General features: G+C 35.1%; 1 protein-coding gene across 1 annotated transcript in view; it reads right to left on the minus strand.

The window, feature by feature from the left end:
- The window catches only part of LOC149781499 (uncharacterized), a 314868-nt gene that overhangs the window by 215462 nt on the left and 80070 nt on the right, over positions 1-19336 (minus strand). The window contains exons 8-9 of the mRNA XM_089934975.1: positions 13567-13728; positions 602-721 (exon numbers count right to left, since the gene is read on the minus strand). Of these exons, the coding sequence (XP_089791101.1) occupies positions 602-721; positions 13567-13728 (282 nt within the window). The remainder of the gene's footprint in view (positions 1-601; positions 722-13566; positions 13729-19336) is intronic.

Below are 19336 nucleotides of genomic sequence, written 5' to 3' on the forward strand. Positions count from 1 at the left end.
TATTTTCTTTTATCTCAAGGTAACTAATACTTTTTTGTTCCAAATAATGGATATAATATGGTGTTAGTTTCATATAAATCAGATCAAGATATATTTTCCAGCTACTGGCAGATGGGAATTAAACCCCAAAATAAGTGTCAGGCCCCGCCCCTGCCTCAGAAGAATGAATTGTGGTTTCCTAATATAATTGCAATTTACCATTGTGTTTACTGCAGTATGTTTAGACACATCACAGCATACCATGGTACAAACTTTTTTTTTTATACCAAGCTCCAGATCACACACATAAACACCCTCCTCCTCATCTCCCATCTGTTATCCTGTGACCTCTAAAGACTGACCAGTCACTGACTTGTCATTTCTTGTGATCCATAAGGGTACTTCATTTTATATTTACAAAATGTTAGTTTGATTTAAAAATTTTAAGCACATGTAAGTAGAAGCATTCTTTTCTCCTTTCCAGTTACCATGAAACTAAATGGAACTGAGCTTTACAGGACAATTGTAAAATAAAGGATCAGTGTAATTCTACAAGCTGCTTCCAAAGATGGTGGAGGTATTAAGATGGATTATGGAAGAGAGTATTATACATAATACTTACATTCCTTATTTCCAAAGCCAGCTTTGGCCCAGTTATAGTCAAATTCTTTCGTATAAGAGAGTCCAGTGCTATAGCATATGTACGCATTGCATCATATCCTATAGCAAAATTGGCAGTTACCTGAAAGATGAAAAGAAAACTGTTTAAGGTATTCAGGTTGATTATTTAACAAACACTATGATTATATGTGTATATATACTTCCAAGTCTCTATTTGGCAATTCAATAAAACTCTATTTAATGCAATGCTGTATCTACATTGTTCTTCAATGAGTTCAAAGAGAAACAGTGTTACAAGGTGTCACAGCCCCTCTACTGTACTAGGACTAATACGGCAGAAAGGTGGACATTTAAATTTTGAATGGTTCATGAGCCTCCAGTCAGCAATGTCAACAACCTAAATACATAAAAAAATTCAAATTTCTGGATGTAAATATTTGTTATGCTACACTCAAAAATACATTAATTTGGCCTGTTAACAAATGCCTTCTATTTCATCATATGATAATTATTGTCCTAATGTGAGAGAGTCTCCTTTCAGTGAGTATTCCCTCTTCCTGTACTGCTCCTTACACTTTTCTCCTTCTCTTGCCCTCTTCCTGTACTGCTCCTTATACTTTTCTCCTTCTCCTGCCCTCTTCCTGTACTGCTCCTTACACTTTTCTCCTTCTCTTGCCCTCTTCCTGTACTGCTCCTTATACTTTTCTCCTTCTCTTGCCCTCTTCCTGTACTGCTCCTTACACTTTTCTCCTTCTCCTGCCCTCTTCCTGTACTGCTCCTTGTACTCTGCAACTCCTTGTACTATTCTCCTACTCTCCCTGCCTCATTGAGAGTTTAGTTTCATGTCTACATGCACTATGGGAGCTACCTGTAGAAACTTCCTATTTCTTTCCCAGTCCAATTTCTCTTTCCCCTTTTAACGAGTCTCTTGCTTGTAGTGGTCTTTTCCCTTAGAATTCTTTTTACAATTCTTATATCCTCCACTCCTTTAAAAAGTTCAGGAACCACTGTTTAATTTTACCTAGGTACTGGCTAGATGTTTCATCGTTCCCTTGTCTGTCTTGGACATTAGCTGCTCCTACTGGTAGGTTTTTCAATTTCTCCAATTCCAACTTGCTGGTACACATGGTTTGATCTTTGTAGCTTGACAAACAAACCCCTTTCCACACGTATCTGTGAACACAGAAATCTGATCTTTGTTGCAACACGAGTTTAATCTCTTTGAAGTGGTTATCCAACTCTCGTCTAATTGATGAATCAAGACAAATCTGCAATCTGCTTTGAGTCTCATAAAGCCTTCAGTCTACGGTCAAAAATCTTATGTAATCCTTAGCCAGCAAGAAGGTTAAAATCAAAGCCGTAAAGATGAAAACATTCTATTTCCTCACAAAGGTTGAGCTATTACATAAATGGTGAGCTCCTACTATGTTTTCTGTCAAGACAACAGATTTTTTTGACCACGATAAATTCAACTGTGTCAATAAAGTGTCTACACATGGCATGTTTGGTTCAATTGTTTTTGTCTGATGGTTGATTAATGTTACTACTGAACATTTTAACTGAAGATAAGAAGCTAATGCACTGTAAGCAATAAAATACCAACCATATCCCTAGTAGTGTCATTCTAGGCATTTTGACTTTGTATTCTGGATATAGGTTAAAGAGTGTAATACACATGATATTTGCCCATTTCAGCAAGCGAACCACATTCTACATGCAAAGTGTGGATTATTATTCCATGAAAATGAAGTTTTCACTCAAGCTTATGTTATTACTTGCAACTATACTGCACAGAAACAACTGGAGCTACATTACTGATTTTCTCAACACAGTACAGAACAATTTTCTATTAAAATGTAAGGAATTTGTGCTGGCTCAGTGTAACTTTTAGTGGTGCAATGCTATGATGGTATATTGCAGTCTGCTGTTCTGGCAATATATACCGCAATACGATTTTCTGTACCATAACTGTTTTCACGGTCTTGTTTTCATGTTACAAAACTGTATTCCTCGCAATCTGTCCAATTTAATTCAAGTGCCATGTTTTCTTTTTTTCTCCCTGATACACACTTGTCACAAGATTGCTAGAGAATGTAAAATGTGATGCACAGTACAGTACCATCTCACTACAACATAGTGGCTGGGGTTCATAGAACCTAACAATGTTATAGACCGATCCATGATATAACAAACCAAGTCAGATAACTGAAGAAAGTGATGCATGTACTTAAACAGTGGTGGGTGTGGGGGTACTAAAAGTGGGAGCAAAAATATGTGCTTTCAATAAATGAAGAAAAACTAGTCTGAAATACACCTGTATATTGACAAGTTACATTGGTGTAGCACAATCTTTAATCTGTTAAGTACTGTAAATGTATATAAAAATCCACGAATTTTAGTGTTATAAAATTCATGTATCAGTTACATCCTGTTAGAAAACACCAATAACACATTCTGAAAAAAACTGGTAACCCTCGCTTGATCTACATCCAGACCTGCCAACTCTGATGAGACCGTCTCAGTAAGGCAGTTTATATTTTTCCATAAGTTTGACCAGTTTTCAGTAAGGTGTACCAAAATATCATTCAACTGCTATTGTAAAACCAAAAAACATTTTGAAAAGTTTTTTTTTTTTAAACATGCAGCAAATGTAAACATTATGTTCAACTGAGAAGTTTGTAAAGTACACACGGTCCTTATTTACCACTAGTACAGTTGCACAACTTCAGTTTCAAACCCTATGCAGCTCAATGGCTTGTTGATATTTCTCAACATGAAAAAAGACTTGGAGTTTTTTTTATCCATTTTACATGATGATAATGATGGCAATATTATCTCCCGCCTTGAGACATTCTCAAATTAACACATGATGTTAAACAAACATAACTGTGTCCCTTCCTGCTTTTATTCACAAGAATCTGAATATTCCTTTTATTTTCTGTGCTGATTATTAACACTTTTTAAAAGACCTAATTTCCATTTTGTCTTCAATATAGATAGCATGCTGGACATTATGTTAAAAATTCTATAATCAATAGTTTGATCATGAAGGCGTTTCCACTAATTCTAATATGAAACCTGGATCCAAATCAAATATGGATGAACCAATTATCCTGATTTTTCGGCAACAATCAATTTTCCATAGATTTTGCTTTCTTTAGCAAGCCTGTATTTCAAGTGTCATTTTTTTATAAGACGCCAAAATCATATGGGTTTGCAGGTCCATATAACCAACTGTCACTAAACATAATTCACTACAATATTGTCACCAGTAGCAAATGGCTATAGTTGTTTACATGCTACATGTACATGTACCTTAATTAGCCTATATTTTGGTCACCTGGTGACAACTATCATTAACCCAGGGATAAGGCTATTCATAGGAAAATGACAACGGGAACAAATTAAAATATTTAACAACCATCTTTGCAAAATATCCCATGTTCAATTAACTTAATGACTAGACATCTATGGTTTAAAATGATTGGAAATTTAATTTGCATTTTATACCACAACTGGTAGCAACCATAAGCATAAACTTCTGTCATGCAAAAAGGAAATTTTCATGGCAAAACACGTTTTCCAGTCACTTTGGAAAATGCAACAATCCATCAGATTCCATTGCTTTTATTTAAGTTTGGTGCTGACATCTTTGATGAAAGTTTCTTAGTTTTTATTGAAGATTATAATTGGCTTTCTTTGATGAAGGGAGCATATATTATTGAAGTCACCACAGAAGGACAGCCTTGGAGGACCAAACAAATGCCCATTTCTTATTGTGGAATCAACACCAAATAAATGTAAACATTTTTTTTGCTTAGTAATGATACAGAATGATCAGTGCATCAAAGGTAAAATGTTTTCTTTGAAGTTTCAGTAAATCTATTTTTCTGTCTACATTAAAAAAAGGAATATTTTTTGTGTGGACATTTCTAGGTCAGTCTAAATAAATATATTAATCACTAGTGAGCAGCCAATAGTCTGAAACTATTTTGTCTGAAAGATCCATTATGAGATAGTGCTTCTACCTGTTGGTCTCCACTATCAGAAATGTAAAAAAATAAAAACAAAAATAGCAAACAAATAAAAATAAAAAGGCAGAGATCTCAAAGCAGACAGGACTCAGGCCAGATGTCAGAATAAGAGGATTATGATATAACAATGCACTGTTCAGATTGTTTATCAATATGAACAAAGATTTTGTTTATGCAACTATAGATAGATTCCAGTGCATACATGGTTCCCACACTTTTCTAAATATAAATTTCCAGGTCTTTTCCAGAAAGAAATTAATTTTTTCAAGGTTCACATATGACCATTACTGAGTAGAATTAAAGAGCATTTTGGATTATAAAACATGCATTTTCCAAATCTGAAGATGTTTCTCTTTCAAGACTCTCCAAAACATATATGTCAGAAAAGATGATCATGTACAAAACCACAAAATGAGTCACACGAACGAAACAAATCTGACTATACTCCTATAAATTGGCATTTAAAGCCATTTCACTGTACAGAATTACAAATTCTAACCTTCCTTTGCTGACCTGCATTATGTTGACGTGGAAACAACATAATGAGCATAAATTATTTTGTTTCCTTTCAAACCTTTAATTCTAAAGAATTCTAGAGAAATATATGTGCATGTAAAAGGGTTGATTTAAGTTTTGACAAAAGACCTTCAAAATTATATATTGTTGTATAAACAAGGACTGAATTTTCTGTAAAAACAAACTGTCTTCTTGTAGTTCAATAAACCAGTCCCCAAACCTGTATTGATACATTGGCTCTTATTGTTTCTTAATACTAATAAAAGGGATGACAATTCCCATTTATCCTGCATTCTATTTAAAATCTGAAACCAATGCTTCAAGTTATATGTCACTGTGTAATAGTTTCGTACCAAAGTTCAGCTCATAGATTCTAAATCTGTCTAATCCGGGTTTCCTCCGAATATTCCAACCCCATTTTTCACAGTTGGACATTTAGGATGGAGTGTGGGTTCAGAGCAATTACATATCAAAAGTCTGGAATCTGCTGCCACCAAAAGATAGCTTACCAGTGAGCCTAGCAAATTAAAACTATGTTATATCGACTTATACCTGTATGAAATTGATAGGAAAATTGTTTATTTTCTCAAAAATGGCAAGTATTATAACCGCTATGTCTTTAATCCGCTAACAGACTAGACGAAATTTGACATAGATGAAACCTGACCCGGTACTCACCATTTGCATTAATAATCACATGACTTCACAAATCCGAAACACCGACATCAGAAGTCCAATAGTCACATGTGATCAACAACAAACCCCTTCATAACATTGTTGTACAAAATTTCAATTATATTAAATGAAAGTTTGATACCTCTTGTAAAAACCAGAAAGAACATTTAATTCTCAAGATATTTATTTAGAGAACAATTACAGGAAACTTAGCCAGTCTGATTCATCAAGTGGAGTGTCACGGAATGGTGTAAATGTTGTTAATTAAATACATGTACTCGGGTTTCGTTTCTTTTCTCTGTACAACGATACCCGAGGGTGATTTTAATATGGTCTATGTATTTCGAAATCGTGAGTACGATTCGTCCTGTGCCACACGTGCAAGGTGCCTTTGATAAAGAATAACGAAAATTCTAAAGGTATAAATATGTTACTACATGTAAAGGACCTTTACCATACTAATGGTTTTGTCAGCAAGCGGCCTGCTAAAAGGATTCGCACAACTCCAGCTGTAGGGGTAGGTAATGTTTTGGGTTTTAAGTGATAACTAGTGTATTACCATATTTACCTTTGCATGTTTGTTATAGTTTTCTTTACATACCATAATGCGTGCATTTTTTATTCTTGTTGCGACGTAGTGCAGGATTTATATTGCTAATGTAAAGCTACATTTTTTAAAAGAATTGTTTACTATTGTCTTATCAAGCAGGGTTAGGTTTACTATTGAACCTGTTTTGTAATTGCCATAATAATATAATCTTTTTAACTTACCATGTATAACGTCCTTACGTTATGTCTGTATCAAGTGTAGTACACTGTATCGGGTATATTTTCAGCTGAGTGAGTGAGGTTTTGATGGTAGGAATATCCGGGGTGTCCGGTGTTGTCAGAGGGTAGAAACGTCCGTGTGTCCGGAGCGTTTAAGGTGCCGGAGCGTCTGTCTAGCGTCCGGAGTGTCCAGAGGGACTAAGGTGACCCAGCTGTAGAGCCGTCAAAAGACCAGGGGGTCCGGAGGGTCTAATATTTCAAGTGTCCGGAGGGTCTAATGTTCAAGTGATCATAGTATTCCGAGGGTCCGGAGTCTATATCAGTTGTGAAATTGATTCGGGGGAGCTGTGGAGCGGATAAGGTGCACGGGTGATGGAGTGCATCTCCACACATGTATTTTAGCTGTATGCTAATTTTGGGTTAGTAAGACCCAGTGTGTTATTCAGGACTGGAAGGATAGAGTGTACATCCGTTCTCGTTTAGTGACATAATTTCGCTACCTGAGCGAATACATTTTTTACTATGTGTAAAGACTTACATTGTTTACTATTTGAGTGAACTATATTCATCTTTCCATTATTGAATCATTTGGCTTACATTGTTTACTATTTGAGTGAACTATATTCATCTTTCCATTATTGAATCATTTGGCTTACATTGTTTACTATTTGAGTGAACTATATTCATCTTTCCATTATTGAATCATTTGGCTTACATTGTTTACTATTTGAGTGAACTATATTCATCTTTCCATTATTGAATCATTTGTGAAATCATTTATCCTGTATTTTTGGGTTACTGAACTAATTTATTTGTATATTTTTTCCATCTTTGAAACTGTGCGTTTTTTATGTTAAATAGATCCAATATTTGGATTATAAATACGCACACATCTTCATAATCCACTATTCATATAAATCGCCACATTAAATCATATATATGTGTCGTCATTACGTGTTCTGTTGTTAATCTGAAATATCCCACCCGGTTATCTTGTTACATGGAGTAGTCTGGATCCCTGCTTCTTATACTCCATGCATGAGACAGCACATGTCAACGTGGCAGTCATGTGATACAACAAAACTCCCCAAGTTGGTTTTGAAATAAATATAGAGAATTTTGTGCTCTTTTGTTTTTGTATTTTATTACAACCAGTATACAACTTTCGTTTTAAAATTTTTTTCTACAATATTTAAAAAAGATGGTTGTGAGATTTTGTGTGCTCGTGCGACTAGCAATCGAAATCGCTAGCACCAACTCAAATTTCATCAATGCATTAGTTTTATTGTCTTTCAACGGACTAAAGATGTAATGATTTTAATACTCGCAATTTCTGAGGAAAAAAATAATTATATTATTGATTTCATGCAGGTATAACTCAATTTAACGACATATAAGTTTGCAGCCCATCTACTTTAATGCCACCATGTTGGCCTCTTGTGATGCTAGACTGGTTTTCATACCCTCCATACAAAAAAAAGATACTAATATCAAGCTGTCTGTGGAACAAAAAGTGTACTGAACGAATCTAATCCACTGAGCATTTGGACTGTCCAACAAATATATTTATGGCAAGCACCCAAATGATCCATACTGCAACCTCCCAATATTCTGGCTAGAACTTGACAAATTTAACTCATGATCAGTTCCACTAAGTCTCAATTACGTAATTATTGCAGGTGTCAAATTGTGCAGGAAAATTCACGGGTTTTTCCAGACTTTCGTCAATATTTGCAAAATTCAAAGACTTGTCAGAGTCTGGAAAAAAAATCATTTCTCCTGACTTTTTCCCGATTTCCGGTTATAGCATGGGCACCCTGATTATAGCAAGTTTTGCAGCTTCCTTTCATTGTGCCTCTGAATTTATCCATTTAAAACCCAGGATTGTATATACAAGTTTAAACATCCAGCAAGGTCAAAAAATAAAAATTGCCAGATGGTACATTTTATCACCAATAAGAAAAAATAGATGCATATGAAATTCTGGGAGCCATGACACAATCATATTATATCCAAATTCATGTTATAACAGCATGCTATAGCAGAGAAACACTGAACTATTCCTGGGTATTCAGGCAATGTTTATTGGTGGGGGGTGGGGCAAGTCAACAGCAGATGATATTTTTCCAAAACAGTACTTAACTCATTAACCCCTGGAGGCTTTTGTCCTTTTCTCCTGAAATGCAAGGAGGAAACGCATTTTGGGGTCTATTTATGAATACATCCTATTACATCATCTTCCAAGAGATTTCTGGTTAACCTAATGTCTAGTTGTGTTAGAAACCTAACTTTTCATTGGTTAATTTGCTGCTCTTGAGCAGAAGGGTAAAAGTTCTTTTCTTTTTTTGGGGTTACTTAACTTTGGGTTTCTACCATTTCATTTTCGTATCCAGACCACTTTTTATTCCAAAATACTCATCTTATCCTACGTGTTGCAAAGGTTCACCCATCTGTGTGCAGTTTGGACCAGTCTGGCTTAAATATGAGGCCAAAAAGTATAAAATCTGGGCACAAATCAGATTCTGATCACAAGCAAATTTTTGGTGGAAATAAAATTCAGGTAAGAAGAGTACGTTTTTCCCTCTGTATTTTGTAGTGCAATTAGGAAGTCCAGATTATTTGGTACCATTGTACAGCTACATCTGTCTACCTTTCCATAATATCATTCACTTTAGTGTATCTTAAATGACCTTGAAACTACAGAGCTCGGAAGAAGGCTACTACCTCCTGATGAGTAAATGAAACACACGGGGTTAATGAGTTAAACCAGACTTCACAGAATGAAGCATGAGGTTGACTTGTTCAGGAACAAATTCCTAATAATGTTGGTTGAGGATCCTTTGAAACGGTAGAAACCCCAATAGTACAAGTTTCGACTAGTCCAGCATTAACACATTAACCCCTGGTGACAAGTTGACGTGGCAGGAGGTAGTAGCCTACTGCTGAGCTCTGTAGCGTCAAGGTCATGTATGATACACTAAAGTGGGTGGTATTATAGAAAGGCAGACAGATGTAGCTCTACAATGATACAAAATAATCTGGAAGTTCTGGTTTTTTTAAATAACTCCTTATCTGGTTTGGGAATTTTATACTGTTTGGTAGACATGGATCACAGGTGGGGAGTATTACCAGGCAGCCTATACTGGAATAGTGATTGCAAATATTCAGGAGCACTATTATGAGATATCCTGTACATTAATTTGGCTTTTCTTAAACAGATTCGGTCTTTAATAGGTAATATTTTTAACCTACCAGCTAAACTTTCCTTGCTTTCTTTCTGGATTGATATTAGCCCAAATGCTCTTTTTTGAAGATGTGCCAGCTTTGCTATGTTTTTATCATTTTAATTACCCCATACTGTACTACAGTAGTCCAAATAGGGATGTATGTAACTGTTATAAAATAGTTTTCTGTGCCTTTCAGGGAGAAAATGTCTTATCCTACTGAGAAGCCATAAACTTGAATTGACTTTTTTACTGATGTGTTTGATATGTTCAGTCCATGATAGGTTATTATCTACCAGAACACCAAGTAGTCTATCATGACAGACCATTTTCAAATTTGTATCCTTCCATGTCAGACATAGTTCATCACTATCAAGATTTGTCCTTTTTTGCCGTGTTGAGATAAGTAATATTTTAGTTTTACCAGTATTTACCACCATGCCATTACATGTGCACCAGTTTTCCAGTTTGTTTAGTGCATTCTATAAAGAAATTTCGAGCTCATGCTTTGTGTTTTGGATGTCTGACAATGTTGTGTCATCTGCATAGAGATCTGTAGATGATATTGAGTCTCTTAGTAAAAGTGGTAGGTCATTAATAAATAAAATGAATACTAATGGACCTAGAATTGAGCCTTGTGGTACTCCATATCTAATTGTTTCAGGTTCAGACAGAACATTATTTATGTAAACATGTTGTGTTCTCTTACTTAAGTATGAAGTAAACCATCTAATTGTTCTTTCATCACACTGGTAGATTTTCAGTTTCTTCAAAAGGATTTCATGATCCACCATGTAAAAAGCTTTCCTGAAATCTACAAATACAGTTCCTATTATTCTACCTTGGTCAAGTGCTTGAAGCCATTTATCAGTTAGGGAGATCAAGGCAGTCTCACAGGAATGGTTCTGTCTAAAGCCTGATTGATTAGGGTGTAACAGCAAGTGTTTGGTTAAATATGACATGAATGAGTCATGGACATGTTTTTCAATCAATTTTGACAAGTTTGGAAGTATTGAGATTGTTCGGTAGTTATCAGCATCATCCTTAGAACCAGATTTGTGAATAGGAGTTACTTTTGCAGTTTTCCATATTTTGGAGACAGATGAGGTTGCAATACTTAAATTAATTATGAATGTTATGCTATCTACAATAGCAGAGGCAGAAGATTTAATGAGTCATGGACCAATCTGATCAAGCCCTGTAGCTTTCTTGGTATCAAGTTCACTGAGATATTTTTTAACAAAGTTTTTTGACACTGGTGGGATAGAGAAACATACCTCCTTAGAGATTCTGCTGCTGCAGAACTTTTTCAGTTCATTAAAGTTGTTTTTTAATCACTGGTTCTTTTAACTTTGTGGTAATGTTGATGAAAAAATCATTGAAAACATTTGCAATGTCAGTTTCATCAGTGACTATGGTGTCATTTACCAGAAGTGAGTGAATTTTATTTGTGTTTTTTGTGCATTCCTCCAGTGAGTTCACTGAAGACTTTCCAAATGGAGTTTGTGTTGCTCTTTCTGTTTTCAAGCAATGATTGATAATAAGTTTTTTTTAGCTTTTTTAATCATACTTGTTATTTTATTTCTCCATACTTTATATTGTGCATGGTTTTCCATAGCCTTGAATTTGTCTCATGTTTCCATAGCATCTAGGATTTCAGTAGTAAGCCAATTAGGTTGAATACGAGTCTTTACTCGATGTACTTTCAGTGGTGCATGCTTAGATACTACATCCATGAATAAATCAGTCCACACCCTCATGGCTTCATCTATGTCATCCAAATTTTGGATCATATTCCATGGAACTTTATATAGGTCATTGAGAAATTGTTCTTCATTAAAATTTTTGAACGATCTGTAAGTGATCGTTTTATGTGTATTTTTCTTATTTTTCTTGCATTTAACCTTTCTTATCAAAAAAGTAGGATAGTGGTCACTAAGACCAACATTCGGTACATTAACACAAGCCTCATTGTCTGGTAGGTTGGTATAAATGTGATCAATAAGAGTGCTCAATTTTTCTGTTACCCTTGTAGGCTCATTTACCAGCTGGTCTAGGCCTAATGATTCAATAAATTCCATCCAGTTGTTCCTTATTTGAGTTCTGAGAAGGTCCTTATTTATATCTCCGAGTATATATTATTTCTTTCTCCTGTGCTAGAACCTTTTCCATTTGTTTCAAAAAGTTATCATTCCAAAATGCTTTGGAGGAAGGTGGCCTATAAATGAAACCAGCTATGAAAGATTTTGCATTATTTTGAAAAATTTCCACCCAGATACTCTCAATTTCATGTGACTCCAAGTCAAGTCGCCTTTTTACATTTACATCTTCCCTAATGTATACAACAAGACACCCCCCACCCACCCCGCTGTCTCTCTGTCCCTATGTAATGGTTTATTGTCGCCTTGACAGTGAAATAGATCATCATTGCGGTTAGCATTTAATTTGGTTTCAGCGAGTCCTAAAACATGTTATGAATAAGTCTGGTATTGAGTGCAATTATAAATATTTGATTGGTCACAACAAACAGTTTTATTTTGTTTACATGATGCAGTGGTATGAAAAGAAACTTTCGTACATTCATTTGTCCATTAATTTCATATTTTTCATGGACTGAAGCTCATTTTCAAGTACTTTTCAAGGATGAATCAAAATTCAATAGTCATACTATCAGAACAGAAACTGCTACAATAAACCAAACAATGGCTAATTCCTTTGTCTTTTTAAATGAACCCAGAAAAAAATATAGTTTTGCTGAAACTTTGGTGAAAGCTTATTACCTATGAAGCACCAATTGTTCTGTATAAACATTGAGTAAATGAGAGAAAAAAAGAGTCTCAATGTTTTACAATTATTTGATGTTTTTGCCTCAATAAGAAACAGGCATTTGTTTGGTCCTCCAAAGTTGTCTTTCTGTGGTTACTTCAATAACATATGTAACCTTCATAAAAGAAAGCCAACTACAATCTTCATAAAAATAAAAAACTTTCAATCAAAGGAAGTCAGCACCAAACTTGAATAAAAGCAATGGAATCTGATGGATTGTTGCATTTTCCCAAGCGAATAGAATATATTTATTGTGCTGTGAAAGTTTCCTTTTTGCAGGAAAAAGGTTTATGCTTACAATCGCTACCAATGGCAGCATAGAACGCAAATTAAATTTCCAATATTTTGAAACTACAGATATTTGACCTTCAATATAATTAAAGATGGGACATCTTGCAAAGATGTATGTAAAACTTTTAATTTGTTCATGTTTTCATTTCCCTAATAACAGCCTCATCCCCTGGGTAGCCTCAGCAAGATGATAGCCGTCTCCAGCTGACCAAAATCTAGACCAATTAAAGTACATACACATGTAGCATTTAAACAACTATAGCCACGTACTACTGGCGACAATAATGTAGTGAATTGTTTAGCATCAATCAGATATAGATCAAATGAGGGCAACCAATTCTTTTTTTATATGTGTTATTGATGTTTTCTAATGGGATGTCACTGACACATGAATTTTATAATGTAATCTATACATGAAACCATGGTTTTTTCATATACATGTACAGTAATTAATGGATTATGGAATGTTCTACACAAATGCAAGCATCAATTTACAAGTGTATTTCAGCCTAGTTTGTCTTCATTTAATTAAAGCATAATTTGGTCTACAACATGGTTGGGTTCTATGGACCCCAAGGACCATGTTATAGCAGGGTCACACTGTTCTAAAGTAACAATTTTGGGATACTTACCACATTAAGTGTATGTTTAGCTATGTTTCCCAAGTAGTATGCTGGATTTTTCTTAATGTGCCTTATCAAGGCAGATTCCCAATCCGGAGTTCTCAAACCATTAAGAAGGTAATTTTCCCCAAATCCATGTGACCCACGGAATCCAACTGTGCAAATAGGTTCCTGATAATATAAAGAACAAGAGATATCAAGAATTTAAGTAAAAACTTTTGGATAAAATCTATAAAAAATAATATGTCAGTAAGTAGAGTGCATAGCTTGACTGAAAACTCACTAAAAGCAAAACTGACAAGATTTACTTGTGAACATGAAAGGTTCAAGGAAGAATACTTAACTATAGTTTTCTAAACATTCTGGAAGCAAAAAAGATTTTTTTGTGTCTTGTTTTACACAAATAATCCAACCAAAAGATTCACAGAAATATTGAATTTTAACTTAATATTGAAAAGATATAACAATTTTGCAAAATTTCCATAAGAAAAATTAGCATATATATTGTAGCAAGAGTTGCACATAGAGAAATCTTGTCATGTAGAAAATGTGAATATTTCAACACTACTGTAACTTGTATTATATTTTCACATAAAATATGTATCTTAACTTTTGAGTTGGCTGTATTACCAGTATACCAGTTTTCCACAATACTTATTTCAAGTTGTATGTACCATGATACTTTTTCATTGTACCAGAAATTGGTAGTTTCCATCAGTATGGTATGTATGGTAAATTCCTGAGCAATCTTGTTCTGAATTTAATGATATTTTATGTATGTTTTCTTATTTCATAACAAAATAATTCAAAAAGATATTTTTGTTTTTACAAAACTGTTCTTTTTGTCACAAATTAAACTCTGAATCACAAATATAATTATTTGTATGGACCTTTAATCCCATGTTTGACATCACATACGCCGATACTGTGGCCAAACAGGATGCTGTCAAAGATATTTGGATCTAGTCCAACTTTTGGAAAACTTTCAGAATAAATTAAAGAACAAATATGTCCTTTTTTATAGTTGTTTACAAGTGTATAATAATGTGTTAAATACATACATTCTTCGTTAAGACCTGGAGTCACCTTGAGATAGTCAACTGTTTTTTGTTTCAATTTTACACAATTTCTGCACTACATATTTTCTCGTTTGCTGAGTCTGTATGCTTCAGTGTTTACTGACCCTCACCGATAAACATCTTTCCTGGGTGTTGGCATCCCACTCAAAGTTTCCTTGCCTATTATATCAATAGTCTAGGTTGCAAGTGATATGCTTTATCTAGTATAAACACTTCCTACTTTTATTACAAAAACTCTAATGTCAGCACAACGTCTTTCACATGGTGTCAGCTGTAGTGTAAACTTAATCATCCTAATTTAGTTACAATAGATTTTAGATGAGTTTTTACATCAATTAACTTGCATATATAAAATTCATCTAGTACAAAGTACCAACATTTAAAGGGGGGGGAGGCTGTAATTTTCTTGGACCTGATATACTTTATTTTCTCGTATCTTAGAGTAATTCATTTTCTTCTTATTATATGGATATAATATAGCATTATATTGCTATAAATCAGAGCAAGATATTTTTTTTCCATGTTTTTGTGAGCTGGGAATTTAAAAGAAAACTCCAGGTCCCTGCCTCAGAAAATGAAATTATTGGTCCCTAATATAATTGCACACTAGTATACCAAGGTACATAAGGTAGTATGTTAAGAAATACTGCACTGTACTGCAGTACAAAATTTGTTGTGGTACCCAACTCTAATTTTATTGAGGCTTTAGGCAAAGTTATTATAATTTGCTGACAGCAATATTTTCAATTATAGGACATTTGGATTAACTTCAAACACTATAAGGTATACAAAATTTGTGGTTTCTATGATCACAGCTTCATTTTGAAGACAGAACACCTAAAATGAATGAAGTTTAATTTTTTTATTTATTTGTAACTGACATATTCAGTCTTTCCAGCAAACAAATGCCACAGAAAGTATGGATCAAGTATGACTACATTATGTTAAAATATATGGAAAAAGAGGAATAGTTTATGAAGAAAAATAGTACAAAATTTATGTCAATTATTTCAAAACTAAAACCTTTATTTGACTTGCCTTTGTAAATGGAAACAAAAGCATGCTCTTACACACATGCTATACAGCTGTCCCCTTAGTTCAGGTTGCCTCTCTTAAACACCCAGCTCCACATCACTGTGAAACTATACAGCAAATCATTCATTTTGCTAAAAGCTACTGAGAGGAAATATACCAAGGCAAAAAAGAAGTGTCTCAGTATATTGTTAGCAAAACAACAATCTGTATGACATGTCAACATTTTTTTTAAATATCTGGACAACAGCACCATTTTGACAAGTAGGAAATAGAGTCCTTTCAAAGGAAATGACACTCCATCATCCTAAAAGAATTTCCAGGAATTCAAGGTACTGGTAAGACCATTTCAACTTTTTTTTACTGCCGAATGTTTAAACCATCTTGAATATTTTTTTGAGTGACAAGATTTTCAAATTCGCCACTATGGCAGCCATACTGCATTGTTAAGATTGGCACCATTTAATATTAGGACAAACTAGACATAGTGCCATTAGAAGAATTTTAGTGAAAATATGTTCATATGATCATCCATTTAGGAGAACAGGGCAGGTCATGAGTTCACCTTGTTGCTATAAAATGAATCTGATGTAATTTACTCACAAGACCTGGTTTGACTTTGGATGAATGAAATAAAATTGGAGTTTACACAATGTGATGCTTATTCTCAACTACAACTTACACTCTGTTAACTGTGTTTCTCCACTCTATCAATGTGTACAAAATAACTCTCAACTACAACTTACACTCTGTTAACTGTGTTTCTCCACTCTATCAATGTGTACAAAATAACTCTCAACTACAACTTACACTCTGTTAACTGCGTTTCTCCACTCTATCATTGTGTACAAAATAACTCTCAACTACAACTTACACTCTGTTAACTGCGTTTCTCCACTCTATCAATGTGTACAAAAATAACTCTCAACTACAACTTACACTCTGTTAACTGTGTTTCTCCACTCTATCAATGTGTACAAAATAACTCTCAACTACAACTTACACTCTGTTAACTGCGTTTCTTCACTCTATCATTGTGTACAAAATAACTTCCAAAGATAACATATTAACAATTGTGTCCTTATGCCCAAATGGGCTACTGGACGATGGATCTAAGTAGTAGATGCTGTGGCTCATATCCGACCATCACCTTGGCCCCAGCTATATCCATCCGGAAGGCTACAGGCATAGCATTATCCAGGAAAAGACAAAAAGTATTGTCTTTATCCTGAAATTTCTAGTACACCGAGTCCCAACTCACCATGACAAACAAATACAAAATATGGCACCAAGTGCACCTATGTCACTCCCATGGATGGACAGGGTGATACCCAACCAGTCTCCTGCTCCGAGTGTTCTACACTGTCTATCATCATTGATCAAGGAAATACTAATTTCGGGTCACGGTTGCAATTCATGCTGACCTTTTCTTGGCTACTTTGTTTAGTGTACTGAAGGAGGCTGCTCTGTGTGTGAAGGTCGAGATTGTGTGGACTGTTATGTAGGATGGAACCCCTGTATTATGAAGATCATTCCTGTGGGGAAGAGACCTGGGTCGACCTATCAACAGGTCTAGACAAGAATGATACGAACAGTGAAAGTTTTGAATTTTTGAAGAATTTGTGCTAGCAGTCAGAAAGTTGGAAAGGTGTAGGTAGACAGATGATCCCACTGAAGATGAATGCATCCACTGCTCATGCTCCCTGGTAGTCTTGGGCTGGTGAAAAGGGAAAACTGTTATCAAGTCTGGTATGAAACAAATCCCTAAGAAGCTTTCCCTGTAATCAGACGAGGACTGTGCTATGGAGCAGCAAGTCCATTACACGAGGCAGTTTTAACTAACATAGACAGACTATCTGCTAAAAGGTTATTCTTTCCTGGAATATGGCAAACTGAAAGTGTTTATTTTCCAACAGGTCCTTGTGGAGGAGGTTCTAAACTTCCATGCAAAGAAAAGGGACATGTGTTCCTATCCAACATCAAAGATACACAATGATGGAAATGTATTCTAAGGAGACCATGACTTATCAGCCCTTTACTAGACAATGCACCCTTGCAATCCTAAAAATATGGCTTTAATTTCTAGGTTGTTGATGTGGAGGGATGGAATATTCAAAGTCCAGTGAGCCTTAAGTTTCCTCTGGCTCTAATAAGCACCTCAACCAGAATCAGAACAGATAGGAGGGTATAGGAGTGTCTGTGAACAGATAGGAGTGGGGTTTGGGTGTACGCATGGGGACCTCAGTCAGCAATCTGCCCTAATTTATCCACCAGTAAAAATGGTGATGAATGTCTGGTCCTTGAAGATTCAGAGCTGTTGGAGAATCTCTGAATGGTTTCTGTCCATCATGATTGTGAAGTGGCAAATTTTATGTCGATCTAACAAGAATACATTAGTTGAGACCAGAGAACCATTAATTAAATTTATGGAGACAAGCGCGTATCATATCGCCATACTACCGTGTACGGTAATGTCCTTTGGAGGGAGAATTTCATTCCTGATTAAACATTTGTTTATACAGCAGCCAGGCGGATTATTAAGGACAAGGAAAACTTCATTTTCATGGTAAAGTTGTCACAATTGAGAGAACGCAGAAACTCTGTTACTCAAACTACCAGGGTCAAGTTGACCCTGACTTTGGTGCCTCTGGAAAAAGGCGGCCAAGATATTTGGTTCTGATTGGTTACGTTAAATGAGAGGGCGTGTTCCAACACAAAATTTCATAGGTTTTAATATCGCCCGCATCGAATTTTAATCAAAGCTTTTCCTGCAAGAGGAGACCCAAAAAGTAGGACTCCGGGAATTTGCAAGAAACTTCCGTAAAACAACTGTTGTCCAAAAAGGGGACTATTGTTGAAAGGAACCGACGAACTAATTTACCAATTAGAGGGAGGAACGTTGAAAGCAAAGGTAGTGTGACAATTCCATGTAATTTGTTGATGCCATATATAATGCTTTGCTGAAGTTATTTACTTGTATCTGCATGAATCTTTTTTCTACATTCGTGTAATAATTTGCTTTATGAAGTATAACTGTGTTGAGTTTATGCATAGGAAGTTGTACATTAATCTTCTTTAGATAAGTTTGACGAATTGTTTGAATTTGTCGTCTTGTTTGCATAAGCATTATGTTCTAAGAATTTAATATATTATATTAGTTAATATGATTACAAGAATCCGTGTGAATTCGCCGAATTTAGAAGATTTCACGTATGATTAAGAATAAGTGTGTATTGACTGAAATGATCGAGTAATTGATTGACGTGATGTATCCTATTTATTCGCTGTGTAAATTGAGGCTGGGTCAGAACCCCAGGCCTCGCGTATGTGTTAATGTGTAAGGTCAAGGCGTAACGAATTAGCCATTTGACTAACTAGGGTCATTATAGGACATGTGGAGTCGATTGATAGCCTTAGCGTCTGTTTAGCACTGATAGTGAAATCTGATAACGAGGGAGAATAATGAAGAATTAACTGTTTCATAAACAACGGGAAATTGAGGTTGTCTCTATTTATATTTATTTAAAAGGGAGAAAATAGCTCCCGAGATGTATGGGACGTATGAGACGTATTATCCTGTGACACAATCCTGCGACGTATTAATTCCTGAAGACCTTTTCTGAGAATATCCGGAGACGGATGGTAGAAAGTATCATCCTGAGATCCAA

This window comes from Sinohyriopsis cumingii, chromosome 15, assembly GCF_028554795.1.
Source record: "Sinohyriopsis cumingii isolate HCF-2022 chromosome 15, ASM2855479v2, whole genome shotgun sequence".
Lineage (NCBI taxonomy): Eukaryota > Metazoa > Mollusca > Bivalvia > Unionida > Unionidae > Sinohyriopsis > Sinohyriopsis cumingii.